This window comes from Tamandua tetradactyla, chromosome 2 (assembly GCF_023851605.1).
Source record: "Tamandua tetradactyla isolate mTamTet1 chromosome 2, mTamTet1.pri, whole genome shotgun sequence".
Lineage (NCBI taxonomy): Eukaryota > Metazoa > Chordata > Mammalia > Pilosa > Myrmecophagidae > Tamandua > Tamandua tetradactyla.
The window spans coordinates 23,727,528-23,751,829 of record NC_135328.1 but is presented as its reverse complement, the minus strand read 5'-3'; the positions used below and the strand labels follow the sequence as shown (position 1 = coordinate 23,751,829).

Here is a 24,302-nt window from a genome sequence, read left to right as displayed (position 1 = left end):
GCATAAAATGCTGGCTTCTGTAACCCCCTTGAGGGTGGGGATCCCGATGGCAGTGGAGCGGGGTCTTTGGGGAGACACATGCTGGAGAGCAGTGAGGGAATGCTGTTCTCACCCTCACGAATCCCTTCCCACTAGCTCTGGCTTCTTAGCAGTTGCCAGGCCGTGATTATGGAATCCAGTCCTACTCAGTGAAAGAATTTGAATTTGTAAATGTAAAAAAAAAAAACATGATAAAAGTCACCAGGCCAGATAAAAGTCAAGTTGCCCTCTGTTGCTCCAGGTTGGTGAGTGGGCAATTCGGAAACTGGGCCTCCTAAAGTATGGAGAAAAATATGCCGGTAACTACAGTGGAGGCAACAAGCGTAAGCTCTCGACAGCCATGGCTTTGATTGGCGGGCCTCCTGTGGTATTTCTGGTGAGTGTGGTGTGGAAGGAAAACTCCTGGCCTGAATGGAAAACGTTGCTTTTTAAAAATCCTATATGCCAAAGGGGTTTTGCATGCCTGACTACCCCCTTCACCAACCCCCCCCCCCCCCCCATGCCCACCTTCCCTCCCTGCCAGGAACAGCAGTGTAGCCTTGGGGAACCTGGGTGAAGCTCTCTTGTTCCTCTCCCTTGGCACCAAGTTGGCTCTCCTATGCTCTCAGACTCTCCCAAATAGAGGTACTCCAGCAGCCTTGTTTCTCTGGCATGGAGCACTGTGTCCCCTGTGGCTGAGGCTGTGTGTGTGTGATTTGAACTTTTTCTGGAACATGAACCACCTATGGGCTCATCTCGTGAAGATGGAGCATATACATATAGCTTTAAGATCCTTAAAGTGGCAACTGGGTCACTCACTGTTCCTTACACAGAAGAAAAGGAGAAGGTTGGACTGGGGCAGCAGTCCTTGACTCGGGTTTCTGTAGAGTAGATGAGAATTGAAGTTATAATAAGAAGTAGCCTTGGGTTGAGGTTTTAATGTTATCCAGACCACATGGGTCTGGAATTTGTTTCTCTAAGACTAACAAGTGGAATATGTCATGCTAAGTTGGAATGAGCTAGAATAAAAAAAAATGAAGAAAAAGAATGTTACCCAAACCTTCTGCTGACTTCAGTAGTGATTTCAGACAAATGTACTTGTCAGGTCATGAAAAGATGAAATTGAAACTAAATGGCTTTTTTTCCCATTCCTTTTGTTTATCTGGACAAATTTAATTTCATAAAAATTTACTCAATTACTTGAGTTTCCTGCTTCAATAAGAAACTTATAAATAAAAGTGAACTGGTTACAAACAAATATGAAACTTATTCCATACACTAGGTCTGATTTTTTTATACCTGCTAGAAACAACTGGAAGTTAATAGTAAGCTAAGATTTAGACTGTTTCAAAAGTACTCTGCATTTACAAACAAATAGTGTTTAAGATGTCTTTTCAGCTGGAGTAAAAGAATTATTTCTTTTTTTCTGGCTACAGGATGAGCCAACCACAGGCATGGATCCCAAAGCCCGGCGATTCTTGTGGAATTGTGCTCTAAGTATCATCAAGGAGGGAAGATCAGTAGTGCTTACATCTCATAGGTCTGTGGTGAAGATCTGGCTTGGCATCTGTGTTGTATAATTAAAAAAAAAAATTGCCAAGAAACATATATGATCATTATGTAAAAATTAGGAGGTACAGAAAGACCAAGAAAAAAACAACTATAATCTCCTAAAATTATTATGACTTGGAGACAACTATTATTATCATTGGACTATGTATCTTTGCAGTTTCCTATGCAAATCTGTATATGCAAGTATTTATGTGTGTATCCATTCCTTTACAAAAATGCATGATATGTATACTGCTGTATATTGTGAACATTATTCCTAGTCAGTAAATTAGGATATATCCTAACTGAATACAATCCAGCTATAAGTGATAGTACATTAGGATATATCCTAATTTATTTAACTGTCACCCTTTTCTAGGATATTGCATTGTTTATAGCTTTTTTCCACATTCGTAAAATGATGCAATCATGTCCTAGGAAGCTGGGAAGCTGTTTCTTTGAAATACCAGATGTGTTAGTGACGTTCTGGTGGTTTAGGAGAACTAAACCATGAACTAAACCTAAAGCTTGTTTTATTCCCCTACAGCATGGAAGAATGTGAAGCTCTTTGCACTAGGATGGCAATTATGGTCAATGGGAAGTTCAGGTGTCTTGGCAGCGTCCAGCATCTGAAAAACAGGTAAAGAGAGCTTTTTTGGGATGGCTCCTAGTGAGCCAGCTTATTTATACTCTTGTGAATGTCTAAATGGTAGTTCTAAAATAAAGGGAAATAAAACAGAAAAATGGTAGAATGGAAAGAATGAGGGTTTTAAGATCAAACAGGGATCCATTCAACTTATATCTTTGCCAATTACTAACTGTGAGCCCTAGGGCACGTTATTTGCATTAGACTCAGTTTTCTAGGAGTATCTATACTCTAGCTTTGTTATTTAGGTAAATAATTTGCATATGTCAACGTGGTTAACTGCACAGGCTCTGGAGTCAAACCTTTTGGGCTCACATCCTGGCTCTACACCTATGAGTTTTGGGGTCATGGGCAAGTGTTTCTATCTTTGTAACATCCATCAGACCTCATGGGTCAGGGTGAAGATCAAATGAGATCATGGATTTAAAGCACTAAGCATGGCACCTGACATAGAGTTGGATATTCATTAAGTAAAACGTATTTCTAGATCCGTTAGGGACCTCCCTCTTTCATGGCACAAGTTGGGTTCTTGGGATTAAAGATTCTTTTGAGAAGTTTCCTGGGGATCCTACATGTGATTTTTATTTTGCTGCTTTCAGGTTTGGAGATGGTTACACAATAGTTGTACGAATAGCGGGGTCAAACCCTGACCTGAAGCCAGTCCAGGAATTCTTTGGACTCGCCTTTCCAGGAAGTGTCTTAAAAGAGAAACACCGGAACATGTTACAGTACCAGCTTCCATCTTCATTATCTTCCCTGGCAAGGATATTCAGTATCCTCTCCCAGAGCAAAAAACGACTCCACATAGAAGACTACTCCGTTTCTCAGACAACACTTGACCAAGTAAGCTTTGAATGTCAAAAAGGGATTGACTTTTGGGGTGGGGAGTCTCCCCAGTGTGGGCCCTTTTAGCAGCTTAGACTATCTGTGCTTGATTTCCTGATCTGCTCTTACCAGCTCTTTTTTTTACTAAACCTCTTTGAACTTGAAAAGTGAGATGATACTGTCTGCTTTATAGGGCTGGTATGAGAATTAATTGTAGTAATAATAACTATGATTTATTGAGTATCTATCATGTGTCAAGCATTTTGCCAGATGATTCATCCTGTCTAAATTAGAAAACATGAAGTGCCAAACCAATCCTGGCAATAGGTATTTGGTAAATCTTCGTTTTCTTCCTTCATCACTTGAGTCAAGACTGTATGTGTCAAAATCAGTAGATGATCGAGAGTTGGTGACTGGGATGGGGGACAATTGGTTAATTTAAGCGGTTAATGCTTGTTCAAAAATCTGCCCCCCACCACCTTCCCTCAGTTTTCTAGCTAATCTGCTTACGTGATCCTGTATTCTCCTACCCACTCTAATTTTCAACTTGGGAAAAAATGCAACTAGAATAAAGAAAGATCCAGTCAAGAGGTAATTATAGATGTCTGTTTTTATTTTGACAGGTATTTGTGAACTTTGCCAAGGACCAAAGTGATGATGACCACTTAAAGGACCTGTCATTACACAAAAACCAGACAGTAGTAGATGTTGGAGTTCTCACATCTTTTCTACAGGATGAGAAAGTGAAAGAAAGTTATGTATGAAGAATCCTGTTCCTGCAGGGTTGTTGAAAGAAAGGAGGAACTAACCTTCCTTTGAACCATGTGAAGTGTTCCAGAGGACACAGCCAGGAGTTTTGTGGGGGAAGAAATAAACTGGATACTGTGCTGATACTATTCAATGCAATGCAATTCAATGCAATGAAAACAAAATTCCATTACAGGGGCAGTGCCTTTGTAGCCTATGTCTTGTATGGCTCTCAAGTGAAAAAGACTTGAATTTAGTATATTACCTTATACCTATATGAAACTCTAGTACGGAACCCAGTGGTCATGTGAGTTTGAAATCACGTTTTTGTTTGTTTGTATTGTCACTGGGGTTGCAACAATAATTCAAGTAATCATGGCCAGTGATTATTTATCAAAATCAAAAGGCATGCCTATCCTCATTCATTAAGCCATGTCCTGCCAGGTGACTGGTTTCTTGGTGATATGTGCATTGCTGACAATGAGTGTGCCAGAATTACTAGTGCCAAGTTGCTCCGAAAGCCTGAAGTACCGTGGCGTGTCATGCATACATTTGTGAAAGCTGCTCTGCTTAATCTATTGACATCACTAAATTTCAGGTGGCAAAATGGTGCCATGAGCGGTTAAAGTCCTACTCTGATTTCCTCTTTGATGAGCTGCTCTGGTGGTGGTAACAAGCAAACTCTGGGTGTCTCTAGACACATAAGACTTGGTTCCATTGTCATGCTTTCCCTTGCTGGGAGCTGTGGGTCTCCCGGGCCATTTTTCTGGGACTCCTACATAAACTTACCTGGTAAGAAGCAAAGAATAAGTGGCCCAACTCTGGGGCTGCAGCTGCTGAGGCCAGGGCATGGGATTAAAGAGATGCATCAAGCCTTGGAAGTCTGTGCCCATTTGCCCTGAATGTCTAGTAATCCGGTACATTACATCTCATGATCTTTGTTGTTCAACACAAGTGTATTACTATTTCTAGCTTTTTAAATTAATGTAGATTATGAAAAGGTGGAGATGTATTTTGACAAAAATCTTTGTACTTTTCATGTTATTTGGTTTTTAAGTTCTGTCAGTGACTTCTGAAACCTTAAAATGGACTCTTTTGTAGAACCCTGTGGTAGAGGGGTCTGACCACAGTGCCTCACTAGCTTTATTTTCTCCTGTAAGTTTGCAGATGGATTGTCTGCCTAGTAAAAACATGATGGTCAAGGTCTCATGACAGTATTAGATCTGAGATTCTTTAAGGTCCTTTGAAATTCTTTTAATCTCTGTCCATCAAGTATTTTTTTTTTTTTTTTTGAGTGTATGCTATAGCTGAATGAGTGTGTATGTATGTATGGGGGGGGATTAAGTCTTACAGATCTCCTGTGCCATGTTATTCAGTTAATTGGTTTACAAATATAGGTTATTTTTGTTGTTGTTGTGGGTAGCCCACTTTTTAAAAAATAGCATCAGTGCAAAAGCCAAGAAAGTGTAAGTGTCATAGCATCACAGGCTAAACAGTAAATCCGTTCACAAACTATACGGCTGACTTGGGAACCTATTGAATACAACTTGTGCTTATGGTACCGGTGCAGATGTTGGACAGATACCCCATTACATTTATGACAATCTCAAACTTCGTTTTTTTCCAATCACTACCCTATCATGAAAAAATAAAAAGAACAAATACTCCTACATGAAGTATTTTTCAGACTTTTCTAACCCAGTCTTATTTTTTTAGTCAAGAGTTTGTGTTTGCTTGTTTAAATATTTCACTAATACTTAATGTCTGTCTTGAGACAAAGCAACAAAATATGAGAGAATGACTATTTGGTGAAGTTCAAATTATCTTTCAATATCAATTACTAATTTATTTTTCTAAATTTCTAGAATTCAAGTATTAACTCTAACGGTATAAGATTTCAGATGTTTAAAATTAATCTACATTTTCTTTAAAACCTTTACAGAATATAAAGTTATGTAACTCATTACTTCAAAAGAGAAAATTACTTTTAGAAAATAAGGTCAATATTGTTTTCTAAATTGATAAAGCAGTAATATGATGAAGGGGTATTTCCAATAAATACTGGTATGATACACTTAAATCAAAAGACACTATGTTATCTTTATTTTTCCTTTATTTTGGAAAAAACAATATAAAATTTCAATACAGATTTTAAAAAAATCACTTCTGAAGCTGGAAGCAATCTACATTTACCCATCAACTTCACTAATACTGTTACCTTTGAGACTATCCAAATAGTAAACTTAACTATGGTAGGAATTTTGCTAGCTCTATACTCAATCAAGTAAAATTTGTATATATTACCTGTGGAATAGAACTATGTGAGTTTCAGAAATTCTCAAAAAAATGTGTTAGAAGATTTTGCTTTTGCTTCTTTTGGATACCTTATTAACAACTGTGAATATGAAAAAGTAAAACAATAAAAAAGCCCACTATAGATAAGCCCAGCACAGTTCATTGTTAAAAACAACCAAACCTCAACTACTGTATTTTAATATCTGTACTGAAAGCAGATGCTTTGTGACTATTTAATGTTGTACATCATTTATTCACTGTATAGTTATCATTGACTAAAGGGATTTACGTTTTCTTCTTGTGGTTGTAAATATCAGGTAAAATTTTTCCAAAGAGCCATGTGTCATATTATATTGAACCATTTTGATATTGAGATATTAATTTGTACTCTCGTTACCATTTACTAGTAATATTATAGCAGTATAATAATATTGCCCTAATACTTTTCAAAATTGTTGCATTCCTTTTAATAGACTGTTTATATATCAGTAAGGATTCATTATGCTATTCTCCCTTCTTCTACCCTAGGATGAAGCTATGTTTCTGTGCTCTTTCTTTACTATTGGCCCTTCATTCCAAGCACTTTATGCTGTCTGTAATGGGATCTATTTTTGCACTGGAATATCTAAAAATTGCAACATAAGTTTCACAATAGATTTCTAAGTTAAATCATTTTCATTAAAAGGAAAAAAAATAAAAACATTTGTATTGTCAGTAACTTTATATGAAGTATTAAAAAGGCATATTTCTATGTTGTAATGAGTCACAAAATAAAGCTGTGACAGTTTTGTTGGTCTGTGCTATTTACTTTCATGCATTCATAGCACCACCTACTTGTTAAGTTTTATAAAGCCAATACAAGAGTAAGACATGTCTGATTGTAGAGAGGAAGCTACTTGGATCGAAAAGTTCAGTTAATCACAAATGTGAGGAACCTATCTGGAAATAGAAAGTTGGTTTTGCTTCTTCATGATTCAGTTCACTCCTATTAAGCAAGTTTAAGTGTCTTAGATAAACTTACACTGGCTAATGATTTTGAAGGTGCAGAGATTCTGTAGCTAAGTTTATCTCCTTATTAAAACCTTGACTTGGTCTTGAGGAGGCCACACATGCAACCTTCAGTATTTTGATTATTCAATCCAAAATACCAGGACACAGTATGCTGACTGTATTGACAAGGTGGGAAGGAACTGTCAGTGAGGATGTAGGAAAAGTAGAAAAACGTGGCAGGACTTAATGTTTAACAGGCCATGGTGGCTCAGGAGGCAGAGTTCTCGCCTGCCATGCCAGAGACCCAGGTTTGATTCCCAGTGCCTGCCCATGCAAACAAACAAAAAAGACAATGTCAGAGGTGCCTTTCTTTTCTCCTATAAAAAGTACAGTGGGGTCCACACACATTCTATAGTGTTATGGTGAGACGTGTGGATGTAGTTTTCATCGCTAGTTAAGAATGAGAGCCTCAGAAAAGATATCTGCTTATCTCAGTACTTGAAGAGCCACAGTTACAAATAACCATTTAGGCAGTGCCCTTGGCTCAATTTGGTATCTTTTCTGAATGGCTATGGTATGTAGTAAGCAGTCCTTTTCTTGAAGCACGAACCTGAACTCTGATGCAGAAGGATCTCCTTGGCTCATGAGCCTGGATGTCCTGAGCATCAGCATCACAACCTGGTCCTCCCAGACTGAACTTCAAATTACAGAAACTTAAATGAAATGACAGAAAACTGAGTTTTTTCTTTGTGAAAAATGACAATTGAGGGAGAGAAAAAAAATTAAATGAAAAAGCAGTTAATTTAGATGACAGTATGTGATGCCTATGAGTCTCTTGAACAAAACATTCTATCCAGAGAAAGTCTACATGAGCACTTCCTGGACACTACGGAATGCTAATGCATGTATTAACTAAGAAAAAGTACAAAATAAAATGAGCATTTTCAAGTGTTTACAATATCGTCAAGCACTTCATTTGATCCTCATTTAATACCTGCCCTATGAGGTAAGCAGTACGATTTTACATGAGTAAACTTTACCTGAAAGAGGATGAGGAACTTGTCTAAGATCACATGGCTAATAAGTGGCAGAGGGTTCTCTTCAGTGAAGTTGGTTAATCAGTTAACATTGCCCTGGTCAAATCAGTTCGGTATTAGTATATGTTAATTTTTAAAAATTTTGTGCTGTATGGCAGGGCCACATTTCATTATTTTTTCATGTCGGTATCTCATTATTGCAGCACCATTTGTTGAATTTTTTGTTTGTTTGTTTTGCTTGTTTGTTTTTCTGGAAGTGCATGGACCAGGAATCAAAGCCGGGTCTACTGCTTATATTTCAGTGGAGAAAGACAAATGGATATGTAGAGAAACAAATTTAGACAGCAAAAAGTGCTAAGAAGAAAATAAAACATGTTAATGCAATAATGATGGGTAGAGGCAGAAATGGTCTTGGGGTGACATTTAAGCTTAGATCTAAATAAAATGAGCAGGAATTTGAAGTGTATGGGCAGAATATTCTGTGAAGTAAGAACACAAGTGCAAAAGCTCCAAGTGGAAGTATGCCAAGCTGGAGGGGAAATAAAAAAAGAATTCCAATGTCTGGTGCAGATTTAGCAAGGAAAGGAGTGGTGGAGGATAGAATCAGAGAGATGGCAGGGACTAGAATTCACTGGGCCTGTAGCCCATGTTAAGGTATTTGGATTTTATTTATAGTACAATGAGAAGCCACTGGACAGTTTTACACAGAAGAGTTGAGTGGTCTGAACCATATGTGTTTCAGAAAGAATGCTGGCTGCTGTGAGAGAATGGACAGAGGGAGGTCAGGTAAAAGTTGATAGCAGGTTGGTTGGATTAGGAAGGAAGCAACAAACCTAGAGGAGTAGCAAGGTTTAGGATCTAAACCTAGACTTTCTGGTAGGTGCATATAGAGTTTGAACTGAACAACTAGGTGGCTCGTGGGTCAAGAAGGTAGTTGGTATTTCAGTCTAGAGCTCAGAGTCAATAGGAAAGAAGATAAAAATATGTAGATTGTTAGTACATAGATGGTATCTAAGCCTTGGAACTGAAAGAGCTCACCTAAAGAGAGTGACGATAGAGGACATCTTGAATTCTGAGACCCTAGGACATTTAGAAGAGAAGCCAGCTAGGGAAAGTGAGGGACTGGCCAGTTTTGAGGAGGAGAATCTGAAGAGGATGATGCTATACATTGAAGCTCAGAGAATCAAGAGTTTCTGGGAGAAAGAAGTGGTCAGTTGTGTCCAACACTGCTGAGATGAATAAAGGTAAAGGCAGAGAATTGACCATTGAATTTGGTAAGACAGAAGTTCCTGGTAACCTTCAAGAGAGAACAATGAAGATGAAGACCTAACTTGACTGGGTATAGGGGAGAATGGAAGGTAAAGAAGGGAAGATAATGAATATACACACAAACTCTAAGGGAGTTTTGCTTTGAAGGGGAATAAATAACTCCAGAATAATAGCTGGGTTATAAAACTTTTAATTGGGTTCTTTTTCTGTCTATTACAGTAGAGATTGCACCTGGGCACCATCTCACCTTTCCTATTTTTCTTTTTTAACTCCTTCAGGCATTCCTTCCATTGTATACTCTCTAGCTGGTTCAAGCCTACCATGGGAGACAGCCTTCTTAAGACTTGCCCTTTCAAGGTATAAATTTAGGATACAAAATTTTCCATTTCTCCCAACCAGCCACAAAAAACATCATTTCTTCAACTGTCCAAACTCCCTTTTCCTTAGGGTCCTAGGCCAACTAGTTGTTACTGACTTTATTCTTCTCGGGGAATTTACTTCTTTCAAGAAGACCCTTGGAAAGTGGATATCAAAGTGACAGAAGTTATGGAAGAGATCTCTCTAATAGCCTAACATTTCTGCTAATATACTTCAGATACCTTTGATAACTGAAGATGCCATAACTTCAATTACTACAATACCCAGGTTCTTAGGGTTTGCCAGTAGGTGAAGAACGGTGCTGAGAAAGAATTACGGGGTTTGAGTCTAGAAGGGCAGCTTGCTTAATCCCCTGAAGGTTAATGGCAGGGGGTGGAATAAGACCAGATCACTTGCATCTCACTTTCTCTTCCTAGAAACACAATTCAAATACCTTCTTAGTCAGTAGTATCATCTTTCTAACCACAGGCAACTAGTTGTATTTCTTGCTGGTACCCATGGCCAGAACTTCTACTATCCATTTACTGTGTCTTCCAGGGACACTTTTCAGATTGGGTGGTGAGGCAACCCAAATGACAGACATGTATCTACTGGTCCTTGTAAACTGTAGCACAATATGAGATGTGGAGCTATTTTAAAATTCAAATATCTCATATCTTAATTCAATCAACACATACTTAGTGAAGGCTTACTATATGCCTGGCACCAGTCATACTATAATTGTGAAAACAAGAACACCTGCCATCTTGGAATTTCCATTCTAGAGGGAGGGGAAAGGCAATTTTTTTTAAAAAAATCACAAATACAACAGTAATTATGGTGGTAAATGAGATAGGGAAAAATAAGGTTGGGAAGAGGGATGGAGACTACTGTGGCAGAAACAGTGACTTTAAATAGGTTGCCAGGAAAGGCATCACTGAGGCCTGAAATGGGGACTTGATCTCGCAGATGTGTAGAGAAAAGCCTACCAAGCAGAGCGAACAGACCCTGAGGCAAAGGTCTGGTTGTTCAAGGAAGAGCCTCCCAGGCTAGGTATGAAGTGACAGATAAGAGGAACAGATGTGGGGGAAGATAATAGAGACCAGATCATGTAGGGACTTACAGGCCATAGTGAGGCCTTGGATGGTTACTCTGAATGAGAAGGGGAGCTACTAGAGGGTTTCGAGCAGAGTGAAATGATCTGGCTTATGTTTTATATTATTCTGGCTGCTGTGTTGAGAGTAGACTGGAGTGGGGTCAGAGGGAGCAAGAGCAGATCAGTTAGGAACCTTTCCCAATAGTCAGGGAAAGGACACTGATTGGCCTGAACTAGGCTTGTGGCAATAGGGATGTGAAGCACTGGAATTCTGGATATTTGGGATTTGCTGACATATATAATGGGATGTGAGAATAATGAATGAGTTAAAAATACCTCTGAAGTTTTTGGCCTGAGAAAAAGGAAAGCTGGAGTTGCCATTAACAGCTGTAGGGTTTTGGGTGAAGAACTTTGGGGCTCAGCTTTGGAAATGTGAGGTCTGCGATTTCTATTAGACATTAAAGTGGAGGTGCTGATATGGTCCTTGGATATTATGAAACTAGAATTCAGAAAAGGTATGGACTAGAGGAGTTGCCTGCATACAGATGGGATTCAGTCTGCCAGATTGGATGAGATGATTTAGGGGCTGAGTATAAATAGGAAGAAGAGGTTCAAGGAATTAGCCCTGGGATACCTCTACACAGGAAGTCAAGGAGACAAGGAGACTGAGGGGGAATGGCTAATGAGAAAAGCAGACTTGGTATAGTGTTTCCAGAAGAAAGGGTAGATTAACTGATAACAGATCAATTAGGTGAGGACTGAGAAATGAGCTTGAGAACAGCAATTTGGCTGCTGTGGTGATTAGATTGGTTCGAGAGAGAATCCGAGGAAAGAAAATGGAGTCAGGAAGTAGGGACTACTCTTAAGTTACACTGTAAAGGAAAAGTGAAATAGGGCAGTAACTGGAGTGGAAAGTGCATGTGTGAATGTATGTTTTTTTCTTTTTTTTTGTATGGGCAGGCACCAGGAATTGAACCCGGATCTCCGGCATGTCAGGTGAAAATGCTGCCTGCTGAGCCACCCTCACGCTGCCCTGTATGTATATTTTAAAGTGGAAAAAAAACAAAAACAAAAAAACACATTATACTTGTATGCTGATAGTAGAGAGAGAAAAACTACAATTTTAGGAACATAGGGAAGAGCTGTGAGAGCCACATTCTTGACAAGTGAGTGTACAAGTGAAGGAACTTGTCTTTGCTTGGGGTATGGACAGTTCATCCATAGTAAAAACAGAGTAGGCAGGGTATATAGGCTTGGCTGCACAAAGTTAAGTAGATGCAGGGATGGGAGTAGGTGCAAAATCTCTTTTGATTTTTCATTCTCCCAGTGAAGTAAGATCAACAGCTGAGAATAAAAAAGTGCTAAGAAGTTAGAGAAGTGAGGACAAAGCATGAAAGATTCATTTAGGAGAACAGAAGAATGAATGAACCGAGAAAAACACTATGATATGATATGAAGTTATTTCTGTTAATTACTTTCTTCTTTAAGAAGAAGGTAAATCTCTGTTATCCTAAATTTTGGAAAAAATAAAAATCCTCTTGGAGCTAAGCCTGAAGAATGAGGTACATAATTTAAACTCAGTAATTTTATTTTGGTCCAAACTAGGGAACATTCAAGAGTTCTCAGACTATCCATCAGAAGGATCAAAACACCAGCCTGCTCCCCAGCCCCCCACCTTTTTGTTGTTGTTTATCATAGTTATGGATCAAAGATATTTAATGCTCATGATAACCCTAGCTGAAACATTTTGAAGCAAATTAATAAACTGTCTTCTGAAGCACTTTAGAGTTGAACTTTAAAATTTTAAATTTAATCCAATTTTAATCCTATAAACTAAGCATATATCCAAACTCCAACCATATCACATAAATGTGAGACATTTTAGGATCCTTAGATCCTTTCAAGGAAAAGGATACTGAGGAATATTATACTTCTATTTAAACTACTGCCCTCCCACCTTTTATGAATAATGTCTCACACTGCGTATCAGTCCAGATTAGATAAGCCAGAGATCCCTGGGGGCTAGAAAGTTGAAAACTGACTACTCTTTCTGTTTTCTGAATTTCCTTCAGGAAGTGAATTTATAATTTGCCATTTTATATTTACAATATACTCTAGAAACATAAAATGATATAGCTGCAAATACAGACTATTGGAGAGCCTGGAAGTTCTAAATCAAATTTTACAAGGCAGAAGCACTCAACTAAAATAGCAATTAAAGGAGCTTCAAGGAAAACCCTTCAGTGATAGTAACGAAGAAATTCTTCTTCTGGGGTTACTAGCATGCTATTTTCCTGATGTAATTTATCATTTACAAAAAAGTTGGTAAATTACTACTAGGTTACTACCTTAAAGCTCCTGAGAAGAGGATAAAAATATAAAATGCAAATAAAAAGAATCAGAAGAGATACACAGACTTTTATTAGGGCAAGCATTTCTATAACCATATTTCTTTAAAATGAACAGTTGCCCCTGAAAAATTTGTTAAACAGTGATCCAAAATGAAGCAAAAATTAGTAAAATTAATTGAAAGTGAATACATTTCAGCACATTAATCAAAAAGACTTGAAAAGTTACTTTTTTTACTACCAAGACCTAATTACATTATTTTTCAATTTAGAGAGTAATAATATGAAAACCATAATTAATAAAGATGACAGATGATACTGTACTTTTCCAAAATAAAGAAATATGTTTGATCTATTATTTTTAAGAATCCATTTGATAACACAAAATCATCTTTTTTTTTTTTAACATGGGCAAGTACTGGGAATCGAACCCAAGTCTCCGGCATGACAGGCAAGAACTCTGCCATTGAGTCATGGATGCCCGCCCAACACAAAATCAATTTTACTGGCCAAAATAACTTCAAAAATCTCAGAAAACACATGATAGAAGCTAACTATTGCACATAAATAATTTAGAAAATATTTTCACAGGCACAAAATTTAACACCAGCATTTAAATATAAGAAAATGCTGTAAAGCAAAAGGTTGCCAAAATACAGAACAGAGATTTAGAAACAAAAGAAAAAGAAAATCATGACATAGTAGCAGCTATTTCTAATGTCTAGCAGATACCAAAATGCTATGGGGGAAATGAGCAGACTATGAAGTGGAGGTGAAAGAGGACACATAACGCAAGGCACACAGCTAATTAACTTACCACCTTCTTCAAATAAAAGTGAGAACCTCTTGGGAAAAATAAAGCACCATTAGCAGACAAGCATTATAGCGGTTAATGAAATGTCTCATATTTCAGTGGAAAACTATTTCAATGGTGAAAAAGATGCAGGAATCAGATGCATATTCTGCTGGGACACTAGGTAGTTGGCACTTTCCCGAACTGGAAAAAAAATTCATAAGAAGGCCTATAGTTACTGACTCAATCAAATTTGTTCTAAAAATAATTCATGTCTAGTCAAATAGCTTACCAGCTGCCACAACTCTGGGATCCTCATGAGACTGATGTCTCCCAGCTGCACGACTATCCAGACTCTCATTCCACCAAAGAACATGAACTACAGAAATAAACCAAACGTAGATTCTTAAGAATATGGCATTGCCACATGTTAGCAATACAGAAAAATGGAACAAAAATGTTAAAAACCAAAGAATATCATAATGGTAATTCTTAGGATATGACAAGATTCCAGAGGACCCAGAGATTTGGGAGAGAAGTTAACAAATTAATTTCCCAAACTGGTTTTAGAGATGAAGAAACACAAGGATGGGGAGGGGAAGTAAAGTAACACAACTGAGGGCTGAATCAAGACCAGACCCAATTTCATAACTGCCTACCACATTTTATTTTATTAAAACAAAAAGCAAGATTATAAACACACATACACAACATAACTGTGTTTACTGTAGAAAATTTATTTGATACAAAGAAGAAAATGAAAACTAGCAAATCTTAATTTCTTTGAGAAAAACTTAATATTTGGTATATTTCCTTTAAAAAAATGAGTAAAATAATATTAGGGTCATACTACATATGCTTAGTGGCACACTTAAAAAATTCAACAATATGAGTATTTTCGATGTCAATAATATTAATTTTTAATGGATATGTACCTTTCTCCTTACAGATATAACAACTCTTTATCCCAAACCCTTGTTGTTGGTTAGATTATTCCTATTTCAATATTCTATAAACTGCTGAAATAAATATTCTTGTACATAATGGTCATAATTCTTTTCTTACAATTATGCTTGTGTTAGGTACTGTTAGTTACTGGAAAATGCAGATAAGCAAAAAGAGAAAGTAGGAATTATTTAGGAATGATTTTGGGATCATTAGGAATGGTAAGAATAATTTCTAATCCTACCACTCGGAAATAAGTTTTTTTTTGGGGGGTGGGGGTACTTGGTCCGGCAATCGAACCTGGGTCTCCTGCATGGAAGACAAGCATTTTACCACTGAACCACATGTGCACCCCAGAAATAACAGTTTTTATATTTTGCTTTTAATATTGTCCTCATTACTCTCATTTTTCAAAATTTCTTCGCTATTTCTAAACAGCCATTCATTAATTTGAACCTTTATCACATGTTTACTGGATGCCTACTAAATGTTAGGCACTGGGATGGGGGATAAGTGGTAAAAAAAAAAAAATTCCATATGGAATTTACTATAGCAGAGGAGACAATCACTGATGAAGTAAACACAGAAATAAATACAACCTTTAAAAATGAGATGAAAAAAGAAAAATGGAACAGAAGGCTGACAAAATAATGGAGAGGCCTACTCAGATTGGGTGATCAAGGAGGGCCTTTCAAAGAAAGTGACATTTAAATTGAGGACTGAAAATGAGCTGAAAGAGCTTGGGGGAAGTATTCTAGGCAGAAGGAAAAGAATGTACTGGGAAAGGAAAGCATCTGGCATTGTCCTGAAAGATGACCAGGTTGTGTGGAGTGTGGTGGGGCAATAATTTAAGATGGGCCTAGAAAACTGATGGGGATCAGAGTATAGGACCCTATGGGTCAAGGCTATGGATTCTGGATTTTATCATATGTATGATGGGAGGTCAATGAATGGTTTTGAGCAACAGAGTGATGTGACTTAATGACTTAAAAAGTTTATAGTGGCAGTGTGAGACAGACTAGAGGAAGCAGTAGTAGAGAAGGGAGACCAGTGAAATACCAATCACAGCAGTTTAGGTAGGATATGATAGTGGTTTGGAGTAGGATGACTGGTGGCATTATTCTTCCAATGATATTTAAAAACACTGTCATGTTTTCTTCACATCAGACAAGACATCAACAGGAACATATTTTTGATTCTTCTTATTAACAACAATAAGTCTCTTCAATATTTAAATCCACTATTTCCTTTAATAAGGTTTTACAATATGAAAGTTGTGGACATTTTTTTTTACATGGCAGGCACCAGGAATCGAACCTGGGTCCTCTGGCATGGCAGGTAAGCATTCTTGCCTGCTGAGCTACCGTGGCCCGCCCTGGACATTTCTTAAGTGTAGTCTTAGATATGTTTATATATTTCTTATAAATATGAAGAGGACTTTTCTTTAAATTAACTTCTCTTCTCTTCACAATTTTCCCATTTGAACATACATTTTATTTTTAATATTCTGATTATTTTCTTAGGATTATTCAAAGTTGAATTTATGGGTAAAGATCAGGAGCACAGCTTTGGATCTGTTAGTTTTGAAATGTCCACTGGACATTAAAGTGGAGAAGTTGAGGAGGCAATTGGATACTCTGAGCCCTTCAAATACTGTGTTAGCTAATTTTTAGCCATTTATCCTCACAGACGAAGTTTACAATCATTTTTAGTCTGCCACAAGAAACTAGGATTTTTATTGCAATACCATATTCACTTTCAAAAGTTAAATGCTCAACAACAGAACAGCAGGATGTTTAATTAAATAAATATATACACATTAGTTGTAATGTTATGAACTCATTAGCAATCATGCACATGCATTTTGTTTCTAGTCTCTTTATATATATATATATATACACATACATACACACACGCATTTTGTTTCTAGTCTCTTTATATATATATATATATATATATACACACACATACATATATATATATATTTATATATACATACATACATACACACACATACAGGAATAAAAAAACTCCCAAATTTTAACAGCTTTATGTCTTAGTGGGAAATGGGTAATTTTTTCCCTTTGTGCTTATCTGTTTTTAACATATATAAAAATATACTCTTTTATATTCATAAACAATATACCTACCCCTTTTAGTGTTATTTTAAAAAAATGATAAAAGAATGCTCAGAAAAAAAGGGTTAAAGGAATAGATGATTTCTTGAGGTGACTTCCAGGTTTTCATTCTATCATTTTGATGTATCAGGAAAAACAAGTTCAGCACTGTGAAAAGAGCTTCATATAGTGTTACTCTAAATATTTTTAAGTATAAAACTTTTTATCCATTCTTAATATTACAATTTAACATAAGAGTATAAAATATGCCATAATGAGAAAGAAAGAGAGACAAACTGACACAAGAAATGGACAACCTTACCTCTGTTGAGTACACCATATTCCGAGTGAAAAACTCCAATTAGTTTTGCATATCCTAGAGTGACATGGGCCTTAACTGCCTTTTGAAAAGCATCACCCCATACAGCAGGTCCACCAGGTTTCATCTGAAAAGTAACCAGTTCGTAGACTCCTAGAGTAGGGAGAAAAATAATTATTTTATTTGCCTTATCTTTTTTTTGTTTTTATGTTTAGAAATTCCAAGTTCATGTTTGGGGATCAGTTATTGTTAAGCTTAATCATACAGAAGAAAAAGGATAGGGAAATATATGTATATATATATAAATGTATGAAATAGTTTCATTTTGTCAATTAAACAGATGTTGAGAATTTACAGTGGAATAGGATTTCTGAGCTACCCAAGTGTATACTTTAAGAAAAGAACTGAGTAAGAAAACTATTTTCCAACCTCCTGCATTTCTCTTCTATTTAATTTTGAGAGGAAATACTTTTTCTTTATATAGTTTCCCCTATAAATTTCCATTTCTATCAACAAGCAAACAATAGACCTAAAAGTGATGTTTCTGAATTTTTGAGGTAAAATCAAAACAAAACAAACCCTGAAGAAGATGGTTTGGTTGTTCTTAATATCTAAATATACCTTTTATTTTCTTTCCCAAGTATATACTTGAGAAGAACGTGCTTTTACCTTTTGGTAGGAGGTATGTGGTAGAAGAGAGAAACTAGGGAACAAGCAGATGAGAAGTTAAAGGAAAAAAAAGTACTAAAGTTACCAAAGAATCATTAATGACAGAGAGGAAGACAGTCAAGATATGACACTGCCTTAAAAGCCAACCAGTTTAGTTAGATTGTGCTTTAAAACTGAGGGAAAATATCAGTGGATAAGGATCCAAGAAGACTTTCAAATCTTTTGTCGTCTAAAATACACTACAGAGTTGGAAATGAGGGAAATAAAAAAAAACGTTTAAATTAGTGTACTTTTTCTAATCTTATCTTTCTTTAGAACTAGACAGTATTATAAATCAAGAAAACGACTTAAGAAGTGAATGTGGCAAGAAGACAAATCTTTAGTAATTATTCTCAAATTGAAAAATAAGAAAGAGGAAGACACAAAAGTTAGACCACAGTAATTTCAGCCTGACAACTACAGTTAATTCAATCTTATAAGCAAAGATGTATTTCATAATTTAAGATTAGCTGTATTTTTCTGAAAAATATATCTATATATAAAATTTGATATCATTTAAAAATTATGACAAAATTCCACTCTCCCTCAGCTACCTACATGGTTTCCTATTCTCAAATGCTAAACTTTTACTCACCATGTCAACTTTAAATATAACACAGTTAAGCTTTAAAAATCAGTAAGATGCCAGTTCAGAATCACATCTCATTATTAATGCTTGAATGAGCAAAGACCTCAAATTTCATTTTTATCTCAACTATTACCACATTCCTCTACAAAACAAAGGATTATTTTTATTTCTTTCCTGTGAATCTTTAGTTTTTATAGCTTAAGATCATTAGATAAATTATTCAGCAATATTCAAAGTGACTAAGAAGAAAGGACGTGCCTTCTTTTGGAGGCTTTTCTATTTTGCACCACGGTACCAAATAAGAAATCTCATTCTCTTGTTTATCAATAAATGGCAAATTTGGAATGATGAATTGTTCTTGCCATTCCTTATTTTTGGCCACGGCTTTCCGAACTTCAGTTCGATGAGCAAAATTATCTGTGCGAAAAAAAGAATTGAGAAGAATAAAAATTTTCAATTTAATATCACCTGTACTTTTCAAAAAAATTTCATCCAATTCAGCAAATGTTCATCAAGTCCATAATAAGGTACTATGTCACTGTTTCACTTCCAAGAGAAACAGTCATTTGTCCTTAAGCTGTTCACGGTCTAATAGGAGAGGAGAAATGTAAACAACTAATTGTAGCATATATAATGGGTCTTAAAAAGTCTACAACTTACTAGTAAGTGTGTGATTTAGGTTAAGTTACTGAATCTTTCTGTATTTTAGTCTAGCTTCTGTCTAGTCTGTGAAAAGGAAATATAGTTTTTTTTCTCTAGGGTTGAAGTAAAGATTAAATGGCACTTAGACCAGAGATTGACACCTAGGTTAGTATTCAAAAATGAGAACTATTTTTTTATACATTTAATTGAGAAGTAACTTAAAGGCCCAGTTTAGAGACAGACTACTTTTCTTTGATGGTAGTGGTAGTGATGGTAGTTAAGTGGTCAGGTCAAGGTGTACTTAAACCATATTTAACATAAATGAAATTAAGATGCACTTTTTAAGCATCTTTTCCTTTGAACAAAGAGTTTCCCCCAAAATGCTAATTCTCTTAGTTATTGTCACCCATTCTTTTTTCCCCATTATTTATTTCTCTTACATTTAAATTCTCCAAATAGGGTAAATACACATTTTATTAATGTATAGGCTTAATATTATACTTATTATTAGGACCTCATAAAACCAATGGCAGAAGAGTTTTATGTGGTTTATCCTCCCCAGGAATAAGGAATAACACCTATCTTGCATCTTAAATGAGTTATATCAGGACTTCTTTAGTTTTTTTTAACTGGACATGACAACTTGTGGCACATCTAAAGCATAAATTGTGTTTTAAAGGATCTTATTCTATTACAATAAAGAAAAATACTAAAGTATGGCCACATTAAGTATGGAATGTGCAATTTTCATATTAAAGAACTTTGAGAGTATTAACTTTGGACACTGGTCACTAAACACTATAAAAAAATCACTGAAAGCTCTTTGGACAGTGTTAAGTCCATGTGGACTGCTAAGTATAGAAATTGGAATAACAAATATTCTGGGGAGTTCTATAACCTGATCCCTTTTGATACTAAATCAGGGATGGGTCAGCTTCGATATGGGAAGAATTCTCTTTGATTCCTATCCTTTTACTTCCTTAGGATAGCATGACTGACAGTAATTTTAGGGTATAAGAATAAAACAAATGTTGTCTCTTAAACATAACAAAATTATTAAATCTCAGAGTTCTTTCTGCAAGGGCTTAAAAGTTGACTATCATCCCTCATCATCCTTGACTTCCTTAAAGCCCTGGTATGTCTGAACTGTTTCCACTAAAACTCTGATACCCATCTGAAGTTTCAACATTAAGAACAAATAACTTTCCTTTCCTTTTGTAATAGTAACCTATTTGGACTCTTAAAATCACTGATTTAAATTTTTCATAAACCATCTTTATAATAAACCATTCTAAAATTTTGAGAATTAAAACCTAGTTCACAATTGTATGATTTGAGATAAGAAATTCCACATTTCCTCCTTTAGAATAATGTAGTAGTTTGTTAGAGGTGCACCATCAGGAGGAGTAAACACTGAATTCATTTTTTTTGGGTATTGTATTTTTTTATTGATGAAATATAACTTTATTAAGTAGTATGCCTCAATTGTCAAATTTGAGTGACATCTGACCACAGTCAAATGTGGTACTGCTTTTAACAGCTTTACTTAATCTGTATATATTTATAGCAGCTCAGATCCAAGAGCTAAGTAAATCTGGTGTTACATCTAGCAGAATGCAGATCTGTAATGAACTTAAGTTGGGTAATTCATACCATACTTCCAAATATGAAGCACTTTATTCATTCTGCCTCCAAATTCTTGACTCCAGTATCCAACCAACTCAGAGTGAGCTATCCGAAGATGAATGTTTTTCTTAATATTTTCCTGGAACTCATTCATTTTTGAGGGTTTAAGGTAATAAGTACGAAATTCATAGAATGTCCCATCATACTGCCGGGGCCCTGTAGCAAAAGATGAACACACCTGAAGAAAGATAAGGCAAATTTAAATATTTAGGAAAGGTAGGATTTACTATATTATGATACACCAAAATTTGAATCTGAAAACAAGGGACACTCACATTATAATCACAATCCATGTTTGTACTTCCATTGTCATCTCTATGTAGGTGTTTATTTATGAAGAGATGCTAATAAAAATAACTATACTTAAATATGCTGAATACACAGCTACTCTTTCTTAGCAGGGTCCACCTTTAGTCACTTTTCCCCTTCTTCATGAAGTTGATGATAAGAAGGCACTAGGTTCTTTATAACAGTCCTTCCCCAAGAACAACAATTAGGATCCTAATCAATTTACAAATGTTTTCCCCTTATTTAGCTAATTTTCATCCCTAGTTAATACTATATGTGTTGCAGTTATATATTTAAAAGGGCATTATATGTATAAAATAAGCAGACCTTTAATAGGCATAATAGAAATGTATTTATTAGTAAAAATGTTTTTTTAGGTACTTACAAAAATGAAAATTATTTCCTAAATCCAATGAGGCAGACCACTGGTCAAAAACAGGAATGTACTGCAAAAAAAGCTATGATCTATCTGATTACACTGTAACGTGGTAGCAGACAGTATGAACAGTAGAAAAGGAAGATCAATGATTCAGAACTGTCTGACTTACTACTAGTTTCTAATTACAGATGCAATGTGAAGGACATTTAACTCATACAATTTTACCAAACAACCTTTAGTTCCCTTTATAATAGCCATATGTTCACTACATAACCTTGTGCTGTAATTTGGTCCCCTGAGTGAACTTAACTTTCAATTGCACATGTCTTGCCAGAAATTATCCTACTAGAAATTCCTCTGTGTACATATGTATATGCATACATATGGCATTCTTGTCTCCAACTCCATCTTAAGTGGGTTTGGTTAACTTGTGCCAATTCGCTGAAGCTGGCTACATAAAAATAATTTATTAAAACAGTTTTGGTACCCATAAGGCAATGGATGAATTTGGGGCTTGTATTGACTACCTGATATATCAAACGAAACCAGCAGGCTTCTTACTGATATATTTTTGGCTATAAAACATAATTGTGTATATATTTTGTGTATAATAAACAAGGCTTAATTATAATTCTCTAGCTTGAGTTCATTCATGTCCACTATGAGTTAAATTCCTGATATCCAGATGTCTAAGCTTGCTTGGAAAGCAGGTACTCCAACCGAAAACAACTATAGCTACCCCTTCTTTTGGTGTACATTTTTTTCTCATCATTCTACTCAAACTCTAAAAATAAAAACGCCTAATATCTCTAGTTTAAAGAAAATTATAAATAAAATACAAATATATCAGAAAGTGGGCCAAAAAGCATTTGTAACAGTTTGAGTCGATTTTCAGGGAATTTGTTTTTGGAGGACTAAATGTGTGTTCAAAAGCACATTATTATTATTGTTATTATTTACAGGAGATTTATGCAGGAGGGAAGTCCAGTGAGGCAGGTATGGGTGGGAGATGAGGGGAGTTTAGTTGTAGGCCTGACATTAGAACGCGGGAAAGGAATCATAAGTTAGGACTCATTTTCGCCAGCAATGGCTCGCAACTGATTTATAAGAAACTTCAAGCTCAGTAGAAAGTCGTAACGAAATAATCCTTGGCCCTACCCCAGCAGAGAAAACTGTTAGAAGTGTACTGCTAAGGGTGCACCCATCACTTTAGTATTCACCAGGAAAGTCAGTCGTCTCTAGAAAATATTAACGCCCATCCCCACCCCTTCCCCTCCCGCTCACAGAGAGAGGAGTAAAAGCCTCAACATTGAAATAAAAAAAAAAATCTCTAGGTTGCTTTGAAGAGCATACGCCATTGCCTGGCAGTGGAGGTTGAAGTACACAGCTGTATGCGGCACATTTCTCATCTAAGGTTTAGACGAGCTGGTCATCGTCCTGTCTGCTATCAGGCTCTTGACCCTTCCTAGCTCGAGGGCCGACAGCGGCGACCTGGCAGCGTTCTCCGCCGCTCGGAACCCAGCTCTTCCCTCCCAGCGTCTCGCGAAACGCTCTGGAGACGTGTTTGTTTTTCGAGAGGCCAGTCCTGTTGCAAGTGGCTGACTGACGTTTTTCCTCCTTTAACCCGGAGAAGCTGTGGCTTGTAAAACAGGACTGAATAAGAGCGATCCGTACGGCGCCTGGCACACGCCGGTCAACAACGCAAACTTTCTGCCCTTTTGGTGGAGGGTGGGGTCAAAACTTCTAGGGTTCGTCCTCAGGGGCACCTGCCATATTGGTCAGGAAAGCGCACGGTCCATGGCTGCCCGTCGTGCCAGGCAACAGGCGACCCAGCAAGCAGCTCTTTTCCTAGGGACCGACTTTCTCCTCACGCTGGCCTGGGAGCCCCGGCTCCCACCGCCGAGCGAGCGGGTCCGGACGCGCGCCGTGAGTGTGCGCATGCGCTGTGCTCGCGCGCTCCACGCAGCCCCCCGCCCCTCGGCTCTTCCCCCCTCAGCGCACAGCTTGGGCGCGTCCCCGCGACGGGTACCTGAGTCTGAGGTGCGAGTGGCCGCACGGCCAGAGCCCTAGTCAGGACGCTTCGGAGGGCGAGCATGGCGTGGCTTCGAGGGCTGCAGAGAAAGGCAGCCAGCCGACGTTCTTCCTCGGACTCCTCCTTCTGCGGCTTCCCGACTAGGGAAGAGCGGAGACTGGACTAGTGTCGGCCGTCGCCGCACGCTGGTTCGGGCGGAGCTGTGGATGGGGCAGGCTCCACCCCCGTGGCCTAGTGGGCGCGGCCGAACGGGCCTCTCAGCCCGGGTACTGCAACTGGCTCTGCAGAGCCCTGACTGTTCATACCTCTGTGGCTCACCACAGGTCAGAGGGGATTTAGAATTCGCTGCACGCAGAGGTCGTTGCTGCACCACAGCTCTGGGAGCTCATCCGCTCTCACACGCAGTTGCGTGGCTTTTGTAATCTGTTCGTAGAATATGGCGTATATGCCCACTGAGAAGGAAGAATGGATGTACGGATAGTGCATATATGATACTTTGCATATAAAATCATTGAAGTTTATTTTTATTTTTTTAGCAGGGTTTTGTGGAATACATATATAGCAAAAGACAGCGGGCCTTCACTGTGCTGCATGAAGTGCATTCTCAGTCTCCATTGCCATCCCC

The 24,302-nt window shown here is 37.2% G+C and overlaps 2 protein-coding genes across 3 annotated transcripts in view; one reads left to right on the top strand and one right to left on the bottom strand.

Moving 5' to 3' along the window:
• The window catches only part of ABCA1 (ATP binding cassette subfamily A member 1), a 131,837-nt gene extending 124,966 nt beyond the window's left edge, over positions 1-6,871 (top strand). For both annotated transcript variants that reach the window (XM_077140813.1, XM_077140805.1), the window contains exons 46-50: positions 281-415; positions 1,455-1,558; positions 2,117-2,209; positions 2,815-3,058; positions 3,664-6,871. In XM_077140813.1, the coding sequence (XP_076996928.1) occupies positions 281-415; positions 1,455-1,558; positions 2,117-2,209; positions 2,815-3,058; positions 3,664-3,804 (717 nt within the window). In that variant the 3' untranslated portion in view covers positions 3,805-6,871. The remainder of the gene's footprint in view (positions 1-280; positions 416-1,454; positions 1,559-2,116; positions 2,210-2,814; positions 3,059-3,663) is intronic.
• A 6,341-nt stretch (positions 6,872-13,212) lies between these two features.
• Positions 13,213-23,880, bottom strand: NIPSNAP3A (nipsnap homolog 3A). Its single transcript, XM_077140827.1, has 6 exons — positions 23,675-23,880; positions 20,946-21,156; positions 18,909-19,067; positions 17,357-17,506; positions 14,265-14,351; positions 13,213-14,176 (listed from the first exon to the last, which is right to left on the bottom strand). The coding sequence occupies exons 1-6, from the start codon at positions 23,738-23,740 to the stop codon at positions 14,100-14,102; spliced, it is 750 nt and encodes a 249-aa protein (XP_076996942.1). The 5' UTR covers positions 23,741-23,880; the 3' UTR covers positions 13,213-14,099.
• Between the last annotated feature and the right edge of the window lie 422 nt (positions 23,881-24,302).